General features: G+C 70.6%; 1 protein-coding gene across 1 annotated transcript; it reads left to right on the top strand.

Annotated features, from left to right (window-relative positions):
- Nucleotides 1–6,345: 6,345 nt before the first annotated feature.
- On the top strand, nucleotides 6,346–10,360 carry SP6 (Sp6 transcription factor). Its single transcript, XM_086864454.1, has 2 exons — nucleotides 6,346–6,456; nucleotides 9,241–10,360. Exon 2 carries the CDS (start codon nucleotides 9,257–9,259, stop codon nucleotides 10,358–10,360), a length of 1,104 nt encoding a protein of 367 aa, XP_086720580.1. The 5' UTR covers nucleotides 6,346–6,456; nucleotides 9,241–9,256.
- The last annotated feature ends 3,755 nt before the right edge of the window (nucleotides 10,361–14,115 follow it).

Below are 14,115 nucleotides of genomic sequence, written 5' to 3'. Positions count from 1 at the left end.
GTGTCCCATTCCCAGGGCAGCCGTGTCCCCAGTTCAGCTCAGTGTCCCTGTCCCTGTCCCTGTCCCTGTCCCTGTCCCTGTCCCTGTCCCTGTCCCTGTCCCTGTGCTGTCCCTGTCCCTGTCCCTGTCCCTGTCCCTGTCCCTGTCCCTGTCCCTGTCCCTGTCCCCACGTCCCCAGCTCATCCCGCTGTCCCTATGCTGGTCCCAGCTCAGCCTGCTGTCCCCGTGTCCCCATTCCCACTGTCCCCATTCCCGCTGTCCCCACTGTCCCCATGTCCCCATGTCCCCATTCCCGCTGTCCCCATGTCCCCATGTCTCCCTGTCCCCATTCCCTCTGTCCCCATGTCCCCATTCCCGCTGTCCCCATTCCCGCTGTCCCCATGTCCCCCTGTCCCCATGTCCCCATGTCCCCCTGTCCCCATGTCCCCATTCCCGCTGTCCCCATTCCCGCTGTCCCCATGTCCCCATGTCCCCCTGTCCCCATTGTCACTGTCCCCGTGTCCCCATGTCCCCACTGTCCCCATGTCCCCATGTCCCCATTGTCACTGTCCCCATGTCCCCCTGTCCCCATTGTCACTGTCCCCGTGTCCCCATGTCCCCATTGTCACTGTCCCCCTGTCCCCATGTCCCCGTCCCCGTGTCCCCATTGTCGCTGTCCCCATTGTCACTGTCCCCATTGTCACTGTCCCCCCGTCCCCATGTCCCCCTGTCCCCCTGTCCCCATGTCCCCGTGTCCCCGCGCCGGGCGGGCGCTGCCGGGCTCTCCCCACCCGAGCCGGGCAGGTTTCCCCATGCCCTGGCTGACAGCCGGGCCGGTCGCGCGCAGACACGGCAGCGAGATTAGCACGGGACTAATTAAAACTGAAATTAAAACCGGCCTTTAACCCTGGGCTCCATCGCCCGAGTCCCGACAGCAATTCCTGCCCCGCTCGGGAAACGCCGCCTCCGGGCACGCCCTGACCCGGCGCGCGCTGCGGGCTGCGGAATCCCGTCGCGATAATCGCGATAGAGATCTCTGCCGGGCTGGCAGGCGGCCCTGGCCTCGGGGAGCGGGTGGGCAGCGCTGTGCCAGCTGTCCCCAGGGCACCGCGGGTGGCACCGGGGGGACTGGCCTTGTCCCCGGGGTGGCACAGCCCGAGGACAGGGAGGGGTTGTGTCCCATCGGTTGTTGTGACATCGCCGTGGGGACCGCGACATCCCCGTGGGGGCTGTGACACTTCTGTGGGGACCGTGACACCCCCGTGGTGGCCGTGAAACCCCCGTGGGGGCTCTGACATCCCCATGGGAGCTGTGACACCCCCGTGGGGACCGCGACACCCCCGTGGGGGCTGTGACACTTCTGTGGGGGCTGTGACACTTCTGTGGGGGCTGTGACACCCCCGTGGGAACCGCGACACCCCCATGGGGCTGTGACACCCCCGTGGGGGCTGTGACACCTCTGTGGGGGCTGTGACATCCCCGTGGGGACCGCGACACCCCCGTGGGGGCTGTGACACTTCTGTGGGGGCTGTGACACCCCCGTGGGAACCGCGACATCCCCGTGGGGACCGTGACACCCCCGTGGGGCCTGTGACACTTCTGTGGGGGCTGTGACATCCCCGTGGGGGCCGTGACACCCCCGTGGTAGCTGTGCCACCCCCGTGGTGGCCGTGAAACCCCCGTGGGGGCTGTGACACTTCTGTGGGGGCTGTGACATCCCCGTGGGGACCGTGACAGCCCCATGGGAGCTGTGACACCCCCGAGGGGGCTGTGACCCCCCCCCCGTGGGGACCGCGACACCCCCCCACGACTGCGACCCCCCCCCAAGGGCTGTGACCACCCAGTGCCACCCCCGACCCTCCGTCACCTGGCGCTGTCCCCAGCGCGCCACCTCCCGCGGTCTCGGGGTCCCCCCCAGGCTCAGCAGGTTCAGGGCGTCACCCCCTCGGGGCCGTCTGGGCGTGGGGCCCCCCAAAAGCCGCGGGGAGGATCCGGGGAGCTCCGTCTGTCCCCGTCTGAGGCCCCGCGGCCACCCCCGGGGTGTCCCCCCGGGATGGGGCGACCCAGACGGCGCAGCCCTGTGGCAGAGCCCCCCCCGGGGACCCCCCCGGGCCACCCCGACTGAGCAGGACGTGCTCGGGGACAGGGACGAGCTCAGCGCCACCCCCCGCACACGGGGACAGGGACAGCGACACTCCCCGGGCACACTCGGACATTTCTTTTATGGCCCAGGAGGAAATTGTCGCCTTCCCGGAGCCGGGAGGGGGTTTGGGGTGTCCCTCTGTCCCCCCCTGCAGCCCCCCGGGTGGTGACATCGCTGTGCCTCTGTTCCTCCGTGCCTGGGGGGGACAAGGAGGTCACTGTCGCACCCCATCCCTGTCCCCCTGTCCCTCCCTCCATCCCCCGCTGTCCCCAACCCCCCGAGCCCGCCCTTGTCCCCCTCGCTGTCACCCGTCGGGGCTCAGCGTGTCCCCGCCAGCCTTGGGGACACCTCTGGCGGCTGAGGGGACGCTGCGGGGTCCCGCTGCAGTTTTGGGGAGCACCGACCCCTCCTGCAGCGGCTCCGGGCAGGACCCCCAACCCCCCCGGTGCCCCCTCCCCCCGGAGCGGCTCCTGATCACTCGGAGGGATTGGAGCACTTGCCTCTTGCCTTATAATTTATGCAAATGAGCTGTGTAATTAGGTGTAATTCCAAGGCACGGCTCGGGGGTTTCAGGCGCTCGGTGGCGAGAGGAGATCCCCCCTGGAATGCGCCGTCATTCCCACCCGGTGGGCGCTCCCAGGAGCCCCCAGACCCCAAATCCTGATCCCCCCAGTGCCCCCAGTCCCGCGCCGCTGCCTCATCCCGCTCCCAGACTCATCCCAGCCCGGCATCTGCGTTTTGGGATGGGTCCAGGGGGTCGCAGTGGGGTTTTGGGGTCAGGTGCTCCCAGCTCCTCATCCCTGTCCCCACCGTGTCCCCCCCATCCTCCCGGGCTGAGCTGGAGCAGGGAATGGCCGGGATGGGAGTGCCTGGGGTCATCCTCAGCCGGTGGAGCACTGGGGGCACTGGGAGCACTGGGAGCTCTGGGAGCACTGGGAGCACTGGGAGCACTGGGGGCACTGGGAGCTCTGGGGGCACTGGGAGCACTGGGAGCACTGGGGGCACTGGGGGCACTGGGAGCACTGGGAGCACTGGGAGCACTGGGAGCACTGGGAGCACTGGGGGCACTGGGGGCACTGGGAGCACTGGGAGCACTGGGGGCACTGGGGGCTCTGGGAGCACTGGGAGCTCTGGGGGCACTGGGAGCACTGGGAGCTCTGGGGGCACTGGGAGCACTGGGGGCACTGGGAGCTCTGGGGGCACTGGGAGCACTGGGAGCACTGGGAGCACTGGGAGCACTGGGAGCACTGGGAGCGCTGGGGGCACTGGGGGCACTGGGAGCACTGGGAGCACTGGGGGCACTGGGGGCTCTGGGAGCACTGGGAGCTCTGGGGGCACTGGGAGCACTGGGGGCACTGGGAGCTCTGGGGGCACTGGGAGCTCTGGGATCACTGGGGGCACTGGGAGCTCTGGGATCACTGGGAGCACTGGGAGCACTGGGAGCACTGGGAGCTCTGGGAGCACTGGGGGCACTGGGGGCACTGGGGGCACTGGGGGCACTGGGAGCACTGGGGGTACTGGGGGCACTGGGGGCACTGGGAGCTCTGGGGGCACTGGGAGCACTGGGGGCACTGGGGGCACTGGGAGCACTGGGAGCACTGGGGGCTCTGGGGGCACTGGGAGCACTGGGAGCTCTGGGGGCACTGGGAGCACTGGGAGCTCTGGGAGCACTGGGAGCACTGGGAGCACTGGGGGCACTGGGGGCTCTGGGAGCACTGGGAGCTCTGGGGGCACTGGGAGCACTGGGGGCACTGGGAGCTCTGGGGGCACTGGGGGCACTGGGAGCACTGGGGGTACTGGGGGCACTGGGAGCACTGGGGGCACTGGGGGCACTGGGGGCACTGGGGGAGTTTGGGGAGCACTGGGGGCTCTGGGAGCACTGGGGGCACTGGGAGCACTGGGAAAAGCCCCTGGAGCGATGTGGGACCGGCCAGGTGTGAGGGTGAGGGGCAGGTGGGGACCAGGGGACACCGTCCCTGCTCCCTGTGGTGGCACGGCAGGGATGGGGACTGGGGCTGGGGTGGGAATTGGGATGGGGATGGGGATTGGGGATGGGAATTGGGGTTAGGGATTGGGGATGGGGATTTGGAATGGGAATTGGGATGGGGATTGGGAATGGGGATTTGGAATAGGAATTGGGATGGGGATTGGGGATGGGGATTTGGAATGGGAATTGGGATGGGGATTGGGGATGGGGATTTGGAATAGGAATTGGGATGGGAATTGGGAATGGGGATTGGGGATGTGTTCGACCCCATTTCTGCACAGCCAGCCCCCATCAGCCACTTGTCCTGCCCCTTCCCGGGATCCCCATGGCAGGATCCCCATCCCGGGATCCCCATCCCGGGATCCCCATCCCCAGATCCCCATGGCAGGATCCCCATCCCGGGATCCCCATCCTGGGATCTCCATGGCAGGATCCCCTTCCCAGAATCCCCCTCCCCATTGCAGGACCCCACTCCCCACTGCAAGATCCCTTTCCCCAAGGCAGGATCCCCCTCTCCATGGCAGCATCCCCATCCCAGGACCTCCCTCCCTATTGCAGGATCTCTCCCCATTATAGGACCCCCTCCCCATTACGGGACCCCCTCCCCACTGCAGGACCCCTCTCCCCACTGCAGGACCCCCTCCCCATTCCATGATCTCCCTCCCCATCACGGGACCCTCTCCCCATCACGGGACCCTCTCCCCCTCACAGGACCCTCTCCCCATCACGGGACCCTCTCCCCTTTTCAGGACCCTCTCCCCCTCACGGGACCCTCTCCCCATCACGGGACCCCTCTCCCCATCACAGGACCCTCTCCCCTTTTCAGGACCCTCTCCCCATCACGGGACCCTCTCCCCATCACGGGACCCCTCTCCCCATCATGGGACCCCTCTCCCCATCACGGGACCCTCTCCCCATCACGGGACCCTCTCCCCATCACGGGACCCCCTCCCCACGGCTCCGTTCCCACCCCGGTGTCCCCACCCCTCCATCCCCCTGCAGGGCCGGGGCCGTGGGGCCGCTCAGCCCCACGAGGCAGCCGCGTTTCGGTGGCGGCGGCGGTGGAGCCGTCCCTGCTGGGATGATGAAAACCAGGAGAGTTTTCCCCGAGGCCAAGGAGGAGCTCCCTGCACCCTCCGCCCGGCCGGGCGCTTGCCAGGCTCGCCGGGAGATGCGGGCTCCCACGCGCCACAGCCGGGATCCCGGCTCCGCGGGGCCACCAGAACCTTTTCCCGTGGGATTTTTGGGGTCCCGGGCACGGGTGGGCTCCCACCGTGCCCCAGCAGGGTCCCCGCGGGGCTGTGGTGGCCGCCAGCCGGGCGCAGCGGTTTGAAATGGGGACACGACGCGCCGGTGATTAAGTGGCTCCACTGGCCGCGGTGTTGTCACCCGGCAGCTCCCGGGGTTTGTCCCTCCCGCAGCCTCGGGGGGGACACGGGAGACGGGGGGGTTGGACACCCCCGCCCGAGCTGGGACAGGCTCAGCCAGAGCCTCCCGGGCTTTTTTTTATAATTTTTGGGTTGCCCCAAATCCATGGCGGTGGGTCCCGAGTCCCGCTCCCTCCCGCCGCGGGTCCGGCTCGCACCCCAAAATTGTCCCCTGCGTCCATCCCCGTCCCATTTATCGCACGGCACAAAAGCGAGCCCCCCACGGGGACAGGTGACATCGCAGGTGGCCCGGGGGAGGGACGAGACAGGAGGAGAGGCCACCCCCTGTGTGTCACCCCTGGATTTGGGGACAGCTCCGGGGGTCTCGGGAGGGGGCGGCAGGAGGAGAGGCCACCCCCTGAGTGTCACCTCTGGATTTGGGGACAGCTCCGGGGGTCTCGGGAGGGGGCGGCAGGAGGAGAGGCCACCCCCTGAGTGTCACCAACACGCGGGGTGGGGACAGCTGCGGTGTCTGGGTGGGGGTGGGGACAGAAGGGGCGCCCGGGGGTCCCCGGGGGGGGTGGCGGTGTCAGGAGGAGGCGGCCACGGGCGCGGGAGGGAGGCGGTTGTTGCTTTCTTCTTTAATTACCCCCCTGTTTGCGGTGTCTGCTGCGAACTTCCCGTCCCCTCCCTCCGCTTTCATCCGCCGGATCCTGGGACCGGAGCCGGCTCCTGTCAAGCGGCGGGGCCGCGGCTCTGCCTCCAAGGGTTAAAATCACCGGGGCCGGGGGTGGAGCTGGGCGGGGGGGCGGAGGGAAGAGCCGGCGGCCGGGCTGGGACCCGGCCATTCCTGCTCGCCCGGCCCAGTGGGTGCCCCGTCCCTGGGGAGCCGCGCGGGTCCCTCGGGGTCCCCTCGGGAAGCAGCGCCCGCTCCACGCCGATGAGGACGGAGCCGCCGGGACCTCGCTGCCGCTAGACCCGTACGTACCGCCCGGTGCTACCGGGCTCGGCACCCCCGGGATGGTCCCGGGATGGTCCCCGGGGGACGTGGCTGCCCTGACCGACGGCTGCGACGCGGCCGCTGAGCTCCGGCCCCGGCAAGTCCCTGCTCGCCACCCCGCCGCGTCCGCTGGCCACCGAGCCCCGGCGCTCCCGGGACACCGCGCTGGGTCGCCCCCTCCGCCCCGCTCCGATTTCCAGCGCGACCCCCTTCCCCTCGGGACCGAGACCCCTCCCGTGCTGCCGAGCCCCCCGCGCCGGTGCCGAGTCCTGCGAGGGGCTGCACCGACCCCCCCCCGTCCCCGCCGCCCCCGGTGCGGCCCCGTTCCCCCCCTCCCCCCAAAAAAATCCCCGGGGAGCCCCGCTGGGGCTCGGGGAGCGCTGCCGTGGCTCGGGCGGTGGGGACAACCCCGACCCCCGGGACTCACGGCATCCCCCGAGCCCCCGGGCCCGGCCCCCGCCGCCGCCCCCGTTCCCCCCGTCGGGGCTCCCGGAGCTGGGGGGCAGCGGCGCCCGGCCGGCCCCGCCGCGGGGCGAGGCACCGGCGGAGCTGGGAGACGGGGCCGGGCCGCCTCTGCCCAGCCCGGGCCGTGACTCACGGGACGCTTCACTCGCCGCTGCCTCAGTTTCCCTGCGGTGAAATGGCCAACGCGTCGCTGAGCCCCGCCAGGGAGGGAGGGAGGACGCTGGGGGCCCCTGGGGATTTTTGTCATCATTCCCGGATGGAAAAATGTCCTGGGAGGTTCCGTGCCTGCCTGAGGCAGGCCCGTGGAGGAGGAGGAGGAGGAGGGGGGGTTCTCCCAACGTCCCCCCCCCCATCCCGGTGGTTTTCCCCCGGGGTTGGAGCTGGGATGGGGGGGATGGCGCCACTGGTCACGGTGGGGCTGCGCTGGGGGGGTCGGTGGGACCCCCGAGCCCAGGGGGGATCGTTGGGGTGTGCCGATCTGATGGGGTGGCACCGAGCCCGGACCGCACGGAGGGGTCCCTTCCCCTCCCGTGGGGGGCCGGGGGGGCTGGGGGACGTCCCGCTGTCCCCACATCTGTCCGTGCCAGCTGCCACCCCAAAGCCCCGTGACGTTTCGTGGGTCTGAGCCCCGATTTCGAGCTGGTGGGGTGCAGGGGGTCTTGGGGGGGACCCCGCTGAGCAGCAGTGCGGGTGGGAGCCACGGGCCCCGTCGGTGCCAGCCCCCTCCGACCCCGCTCGTGTCCCCAGGAGGCGGGGACAGCCCCCAGGGTGGGGGTGGGCAGAGCTGAGCCCCCACCGGGGAGCAGGACCCCCAAAATCTGCTCAGCTGCCCCCCCGGGGGGCTCATCCTGCCAGCAGCTCCAGGCCGAGCCCCCACCCGTGTCGGGAGCACAGGTACGGGTGGGTCCCGCCCAGGCGATTTTGGGGACCCCCCCAAACTCCCACCCCGATCTTTGGGGTCCCCCGGAGTTCCTGGGTGACGCCTGGCAGGGGAAAAGGGGGGGGGTCTGCAGGATTGTGGGGACCCTCTCCCTGCCCTTGGGATGGGGAGCACCGGGGGGCTGCAGCCCCTCTGTTCAGGGGATCCCCCACCCCAAATCTTCCAGCACCCCCCAAGTGTGTCCCCAAGGGTCTGTCCCTGTCCCTGCGGGGGCGCTGGGGGGGGAGGCGATGGTGGCCACAGCGGAGGGGGCTTTCAGCGAGGGGGGTCTCGGTCGCCCCGCGGCGCCGGTGGGAAGCCGGGGGGCGGGAGCCGGTGGCGGCAGGTGGATTTCGACACCGGGGTGGGGCCCGTCCCCAGTGGGGTTTGCACAGCTCCCGCTGAGTCACGGCCGCCCTGCCGGGAGGCTGAAGGTGCCCCGGGGGTCTGGGGGTGCCCCGGGGGCCTGGGGGTGCCCCAGAGATGTGGGGGTGCCCCGGGGGCTCGGGGCAGCGGGCGGAGCCAGCCCCGAGCCCGGCTTCAAAGCGCTGCCCACGGCTCCGCTGCCTCATCCCGCTGCCGAGCAGCCCGGGGGTGCAGCCCCCCCAAAAAACAGCCCGAGGGCTCCGGGCCGGGCCCTGGCCTCGGGGCGGGAGCTGAGGGCCGTGAGGGATTCCCAGCCCGCCTGGGAGGAGGGAGAGACAGCTTGGCCTCGGGGCTGTCGTGTCCCCCCGTGGCTGCCGTGTCCCCCTGTGGCTGCCGTGTCCCCCTGTGGCTGCCGTGTCCCCCCGGGGCTGCCGTGTCCCCCCTGTGGCTGCCGTGTCCCCCCCGTGGCTGCCGTGTCCCCCTGTGGCTGCCGTGTCCCCCCCGGGGCTGCCGTGTCCCCCCTGTGGCTGCCGTGTCCCCCCGGGACTGCCGTGTCCCCCCTGTGGCTGCCGTGTCCTGCCGTGTCCCCCCGGGACTGCCGTGTCCCCCCTGTGGCTGCCGTGTCCCCCCGGGGCTGCTCTGTCCCCTCGTGGTTGGGGCACGAGCTTGGGGGGACCACCTACGTCCCCCTGGGGTCCCGGTGTTGGGGGACGCAGTCGGGGAGGTGACAAAGCAGATGTCGGAGGTTTCCTTGGATTTTGGAATGAGGCACCGACCCCTTCGGGCTGCATCCCCCACCAGGCCCAGGGTCCGCAGGGGAGGGTGGAAGGGGTGTCCCCCCCAAACTGCCGCCACCATCCCGGTGTCACGGCGGTGTCGCAGAGCAGCGCAACCCCCTCGGCGGGGGCTCAGCGACCCCCAAACCTCGGCTGCCGCTGCGCGCAGGGGTTGGGGAGGGGGTGCAGAGCTGTGTCCCCCTCCTCTCACAGCTCTTCTCCCCGCTCGGCCCCGCAGGTCTGTGCGCCCCGCAATGCTGACGGCGGTCTGCGGCTCCCTGGGATCCCAGCCCTCGGACGCGCCCCGCGCCTCCCCGACCCACCTGGACCTGCAGCCGCTCCAGCCCTTCCAGCCCCACGGCCCCGCCGCCCCGGGGGCCCCCGACTTCGCCTCGCCGCTGCCCCCGCCCGAGCTGCCGCTGCCGGGGCCCGACGACGCCGCCTTCGCCGCCCCCGGCGCCTACGAGCCCCATGGCCCCCCGAGGTTAGAGCTGCCCCCCGACGGCCCCGCCGCCCCCGGAGCCTACGCCAAGCTGCTGCCGGCCGCCCCGGACATGGCGCACCCCTACGAGCCCTGGTTTCGGCCCCCGCACCCCGGCGCCCCCGGCGAGGAGAGCGGAGGTGTCAATTGGTGGGACCTCCACGCCGGAGCCAGCTGGATGGAGCTGCCCCCCGGGCAGGGCGGGGGGCTGCAGGTGCCCGCGCACCCCGGGCTGCCCGCGGCTCTGGGCGGCTACGGCGGGGCCGAGCACCAGCTCTGCGCGCCCCCCGCCCACCTGCTGCCCCCGCCCGCGCAGCATCTCCTGGCGGCCGAGGGGGTGAAGGCGCTGGAGGGGCCCCCGGAGCCGCGGGGGCCGGAGGCGGAGGGCGGGGGGCGGCCCAAGGGGAGCCGGCGGGCCGTGCCCAGGGGCGGGGGGCAGGCGGCGTGCCGCTGCCCCAACTGCCAGGAGGCGGAGAGGGGGGGTCCGTGCCCCGAGGGGGTGAAGCGCAAGCACCTGCACAACTGCCACATTCCCGGCTGCGGGAAGGCGTACGCCAAAACCTCCCACCTGAAAGCCCACCTGCGCTGGCACAGCGGCGACCGGCCCTTCGTGTGCAACTGGCTCTTCTGCGGCAAGCGCTTCACCCGCTCCGACGAGCTCCAGCGGCACCTCCAGACCCACACGGGCGCCAAGAAATTCTCCTGCCCCGTCTGCGGCCGCGTCTTCATGCGCAGCGACCACCTGGGCAAGCACATGAAGACGCACGACGGGGGCAAGGACGGGGCCGAACCCGAGGGCAAAAGCGCCGGGGACCCGTCGGCCGCCAAGGGAGGCAAGAGGGAGCCGGAGGGGGGCACGGCCGCCCCCACAAACTGAGCCGCTGAGCCCCGGCTGGGGGACACGGATGGAGGTGGGGCGGGGGCCGGGGGGACCCTTCGGGGCGGGTCTCCGAAGGGATTTGGGGAGGGGGTGGGCGCAGGGCTGGCACCTTGTGCCGGGAGCGGTGGCGAGGCCGGGGACAGGGCTGGTGGCGCGGCCCCGTCCCCCGGCGCGGCGTTTGGGGAGCGCCGCAGCCGGAGCTGCCCCGCGGCGGTTTCACTTGTCCCGCTCCCGCTCTCCCGCCCCGGTTCTCCCTCCTTTCTCCCCCCACCCTCATCCTCCCCCGGCTTCCCAAATCTTTTTTTTTTTTCTTTCGGGAGGCTGCTGGCAGGCGGCGGGGCTGTTTGGGAGGAACATCAATGGGAGCCGAAGGAGCGGGAGCTGCCCGGGCACGTCCAGCCCAAAGGGGAGGAAGGAGAAGGAGAAAGGGAGAGAGGAGAGGAGAAACCCGGGAGCCTCCTCTGGGGGAGGGCGGCCGCAGCCCCCCCGGCCCCCTCCCCACCGTCCCCTCCAAACTGGGGCACCCCGGGCTCAGCCCCCAGCCCGTGCCAGCCCCGTTCTCCCGTCGCCCACGAGGTTTGGGGGGCACGGTCACCCCCGGGCGACACGCGGGGAGGGTCGGGGGCTGGCGACATCCCCCTGCCCCATCTGGGAATGCTGAGCTGGCGGCGCTCCCCCACTCCTTGAAGCCCCGCTTTGATTGTGGGGTCTGAGGATGTGAACCCCATTTTTGGCCTGAACCGTGGCTAAAACGGGGAGGGAAAGGGAAAAAAAAAATAGAAGTCCTGCGTGAATGTGAGCCGTGGGGAGCTCGGGGGGCTGCGGGGGCCGCGGCGGGCGAGCGGCGAGCGGCGGGAGGTTGCCCAAGCGCACACCTGCAGCTTTCCCACACCCACCGCCGCGGCCCCGGGCGGGAAGCACCGGGGCGGCCGCGGGCCCGGGAGAGCCGGGACGGCCGCATTCCTCCGGCCTGGCACGGCCGCGCTGCCCGCCCGCCGCCCCGAGACCCCCGCCCCTCCCTGCGGGGCATCCCCCATCCCCGGAGAGCTGCCGGTGTCCCCTTGTCCCTTCTGGGGGAGCGCAGCCATCCCCCCCCCTGTCCCCTCAGGGACACCCGTGTCCCCTCCGTGCATGCTGCCTGTCCCCCCGTGGTCCCGTAGCCGTCCCTCCCCGGGACCCCGACATTCCAGGGAATTCTGCCTGGCCCCCCGTGCATGCTGCCCGTCCCCCCGGGGACCCCATCACTGTCCCTTCCCAGGTCCCTGCACCTCCCGGGGACACCCCCGGGGCTTCCCCCACCAGGGACCCCGTAGTTTTCCTCCCCTGGGGTCGCTCCCCTGTCCCCCAGGGCACCCCGTGTTTGTCCCGCACCCCTGGCTGGGGGTCCGTGAATCTCGGTTTTTAGATCTTTTGGGGTCTTACACCCCGACTTTGGCAGAACCCCTCGGACACAGAAGGAGACGCTAAACCCGGGACCTGGGGAGGGGGGGATTTTGGGGTGGGGTGGGGGTCACTGGCTGCTCAAGGCACCCGGGGGTCCCCCCGGCGCTGCCCCCCAGCCAACACCAGTTCAAACCAGTCGGGAATCTGGGGAGGGGGGGGAGAGATTTGGGGTGTGGGGGGGCTGACCCCCCTATTTGGCCCCATCCTGGGGGTTCTGGGGGGGCCACATCGGGGGCTGCCCGGGCTCGGAGCACCCCGAGGTCGGGGGGAAGGGGTAGAGGTGAAGTCGAGCGGGGTCCGTGCCCCAGAGGGCGCCCCGAGGCCTTCGGTTTTGAGTGTTTTATTATTATTAATTATTAATTATTATTATTATTAATTATTAATTATTAATTATTAATTATTTTAATTTTATTAAGGTGAAGCCAGGCTTTGCCGCTCGGGCAGAGCGGATGTCCCCAGGCCGAAGCTGTGGCCGTGGGTTGTGCGGATGGGGACGGCTTGGACCCCCCTCCAAGGGTCCCGTCCTTGTCCCCATCCCTGTCCCCGTCCCCATGGATGAGTGAGGGGCTGGCAGCAGCCCCCCCGCGCCGTGGGGCAGGGACGAGCCGTGGGGCTGGGACCCCCCAGCACGAGGTGAAGTCTCGCTGGGGGGGTCTGCGAGGACGTGTCCCCAGCCCCGGCACGGCCACCTCGGTCCCCGCGCGGGGCTCGGGTGACCTGGGCTGTCCGCAGCTCTCGAAGGACGTCCCCGACTCCGGCATTTGCCTTTTCCAGCACAAAATTCACCCTCGGTGGTCCCGAAATGGGATTTCACCTCCCGAGGGGACCCCGGGGGGGGCGGCTCAGGACCCTCCCCAATGTCCCACCGTGTGGCACCAACGGGATTTTATCGGCCGAGCCCGGCTCCAGCAGCATCTGGGGGGGGGGGGGCTCCAGCCTTTTGGGGCACCCCACGGATGGGCCGGGGGTCCCGCGGGGACTCGGGGTTCAGCCTCAGCGAGCTCAGAGCCGGGGGGGGACCCAGGTGAGCTCAGCCCCCCCCAGGTGAGCTCAGCCCCCCCCCAGGTGCGCTCAGCCCCCCCCAGGTGCGCTCAGCCCCCCCCAGGTGCGCTCAGCCCCCGCAGCCCCGGGGCTCTGCCTGCCGCGATGGGGCAATGAAGGCTGTAAAACCGGGTGGGGAGGGACGGCGGCCGGGAAACCAGTCCAGCCTGCTGCGGCGTGGGGATCCCGGCCCCGCGCCCCGAACCGCCGCGTCCCCCACCCACCCCCGGGCCGCCTCCCCGGGGCAGGGAGGGACCGGCCCGGCGGGGCTTGGGGGGCGGCTGCGGGGGGGGGGATGGAGCGGGGTGGCCCTGGGGGTGCCCCCCTGCCCTGCGAGGGGAGCGTTTGTGCTGTGAAGAGGCTGCGGGGCTGCGGGGTTTTTGGTTTTGTACTGGAATAAACGCCGCGTGTTTTCCACGCTCCGGCTCTCCGGCTCCGTCCCTGCTGAAGGACGCGGGGGTCCCGCTCCCTGAGCCCAAATTATCCCCGTCAGACGGCTCAAGGGTTTGGCACCTCGAACCAAAATTATCCCTGGCAAGGGACTCGGGCACCTCGACCCCAAATCAGCCCTGGCAAGGGGCTCAGGGTCTGGAATCCCGACCCCAAATTATCCCCTCCAAGGGGCTCAGGGTCTGGAATCCCGACCCCAAATTATCCCCTCCAAGGGGCTCAGGGTCTGGAATCCCGACCCCAAATTATCCCCTCCAAGGGGCTCAGGGTCTGGAATCCCGACCCCAAATTATCCCCTCCAAGGGACCCAAGGGTCTGGAATCCCGACCCCAAATTATCCCCTCCAAGGGGCTCAGGGTCTGGAATCCCGACCCCAAATTATCCCCTCCAAGGGGCTCAGGGTCTGGAATCCCGACCCCAAATCAGCCCTGGCAAGGGGCTCAGGGTCTGGAATCCCGACCCCAAATTATCCCCTCCAAGGGGCTCAGGGTCTGGAATCCCGACCCCAAATCAGCTCTGCCCAAGGGATCTGAGGGTCCGGCATTCTGACCCCACATAATTTATTTCAAGAGTCTCAAGGGTTCGACATCCCGACCCCAAAGCAGGGGGCTCAGGGGTGCAGCCCCGCGCCCCCCGCCCCGGCCTCTCCAAGGCTTCTCCGGACACCGGAGGCTGCTGGGTGTGGGGGTGACACGGCTGGGGACCAGCCCAGCGCCCCACGAGGGTCCCACCCCGCTCCCCTCGGGCCGGGCGGGCGCGCAGGGTCCCCCCGCGGGCCGGGCGGGGAGCTGCGCACGGGGGTGCGGGGGTGCGGGGGT

This window comes from Cyanistes caeruleus, chromosome 27 (assembly GCF_971803275.1).
Source record: "Cyanistes caeruleus chromosome 27, bCyaCae1.hap1.1, whole genome shotgun sequence".
NCBI classification, from domain to species: domain Eukaryota; kingdom Metazoa; phylum Chordata; class Aves; order Passeriformes; family Paridae; genus Cyanistes; species Cyanistes caeruleus.
Note: the sequence above shows the minus strand (reverse complement) of the source record. Positions and strands in the feature narration are given on the sequence as shown.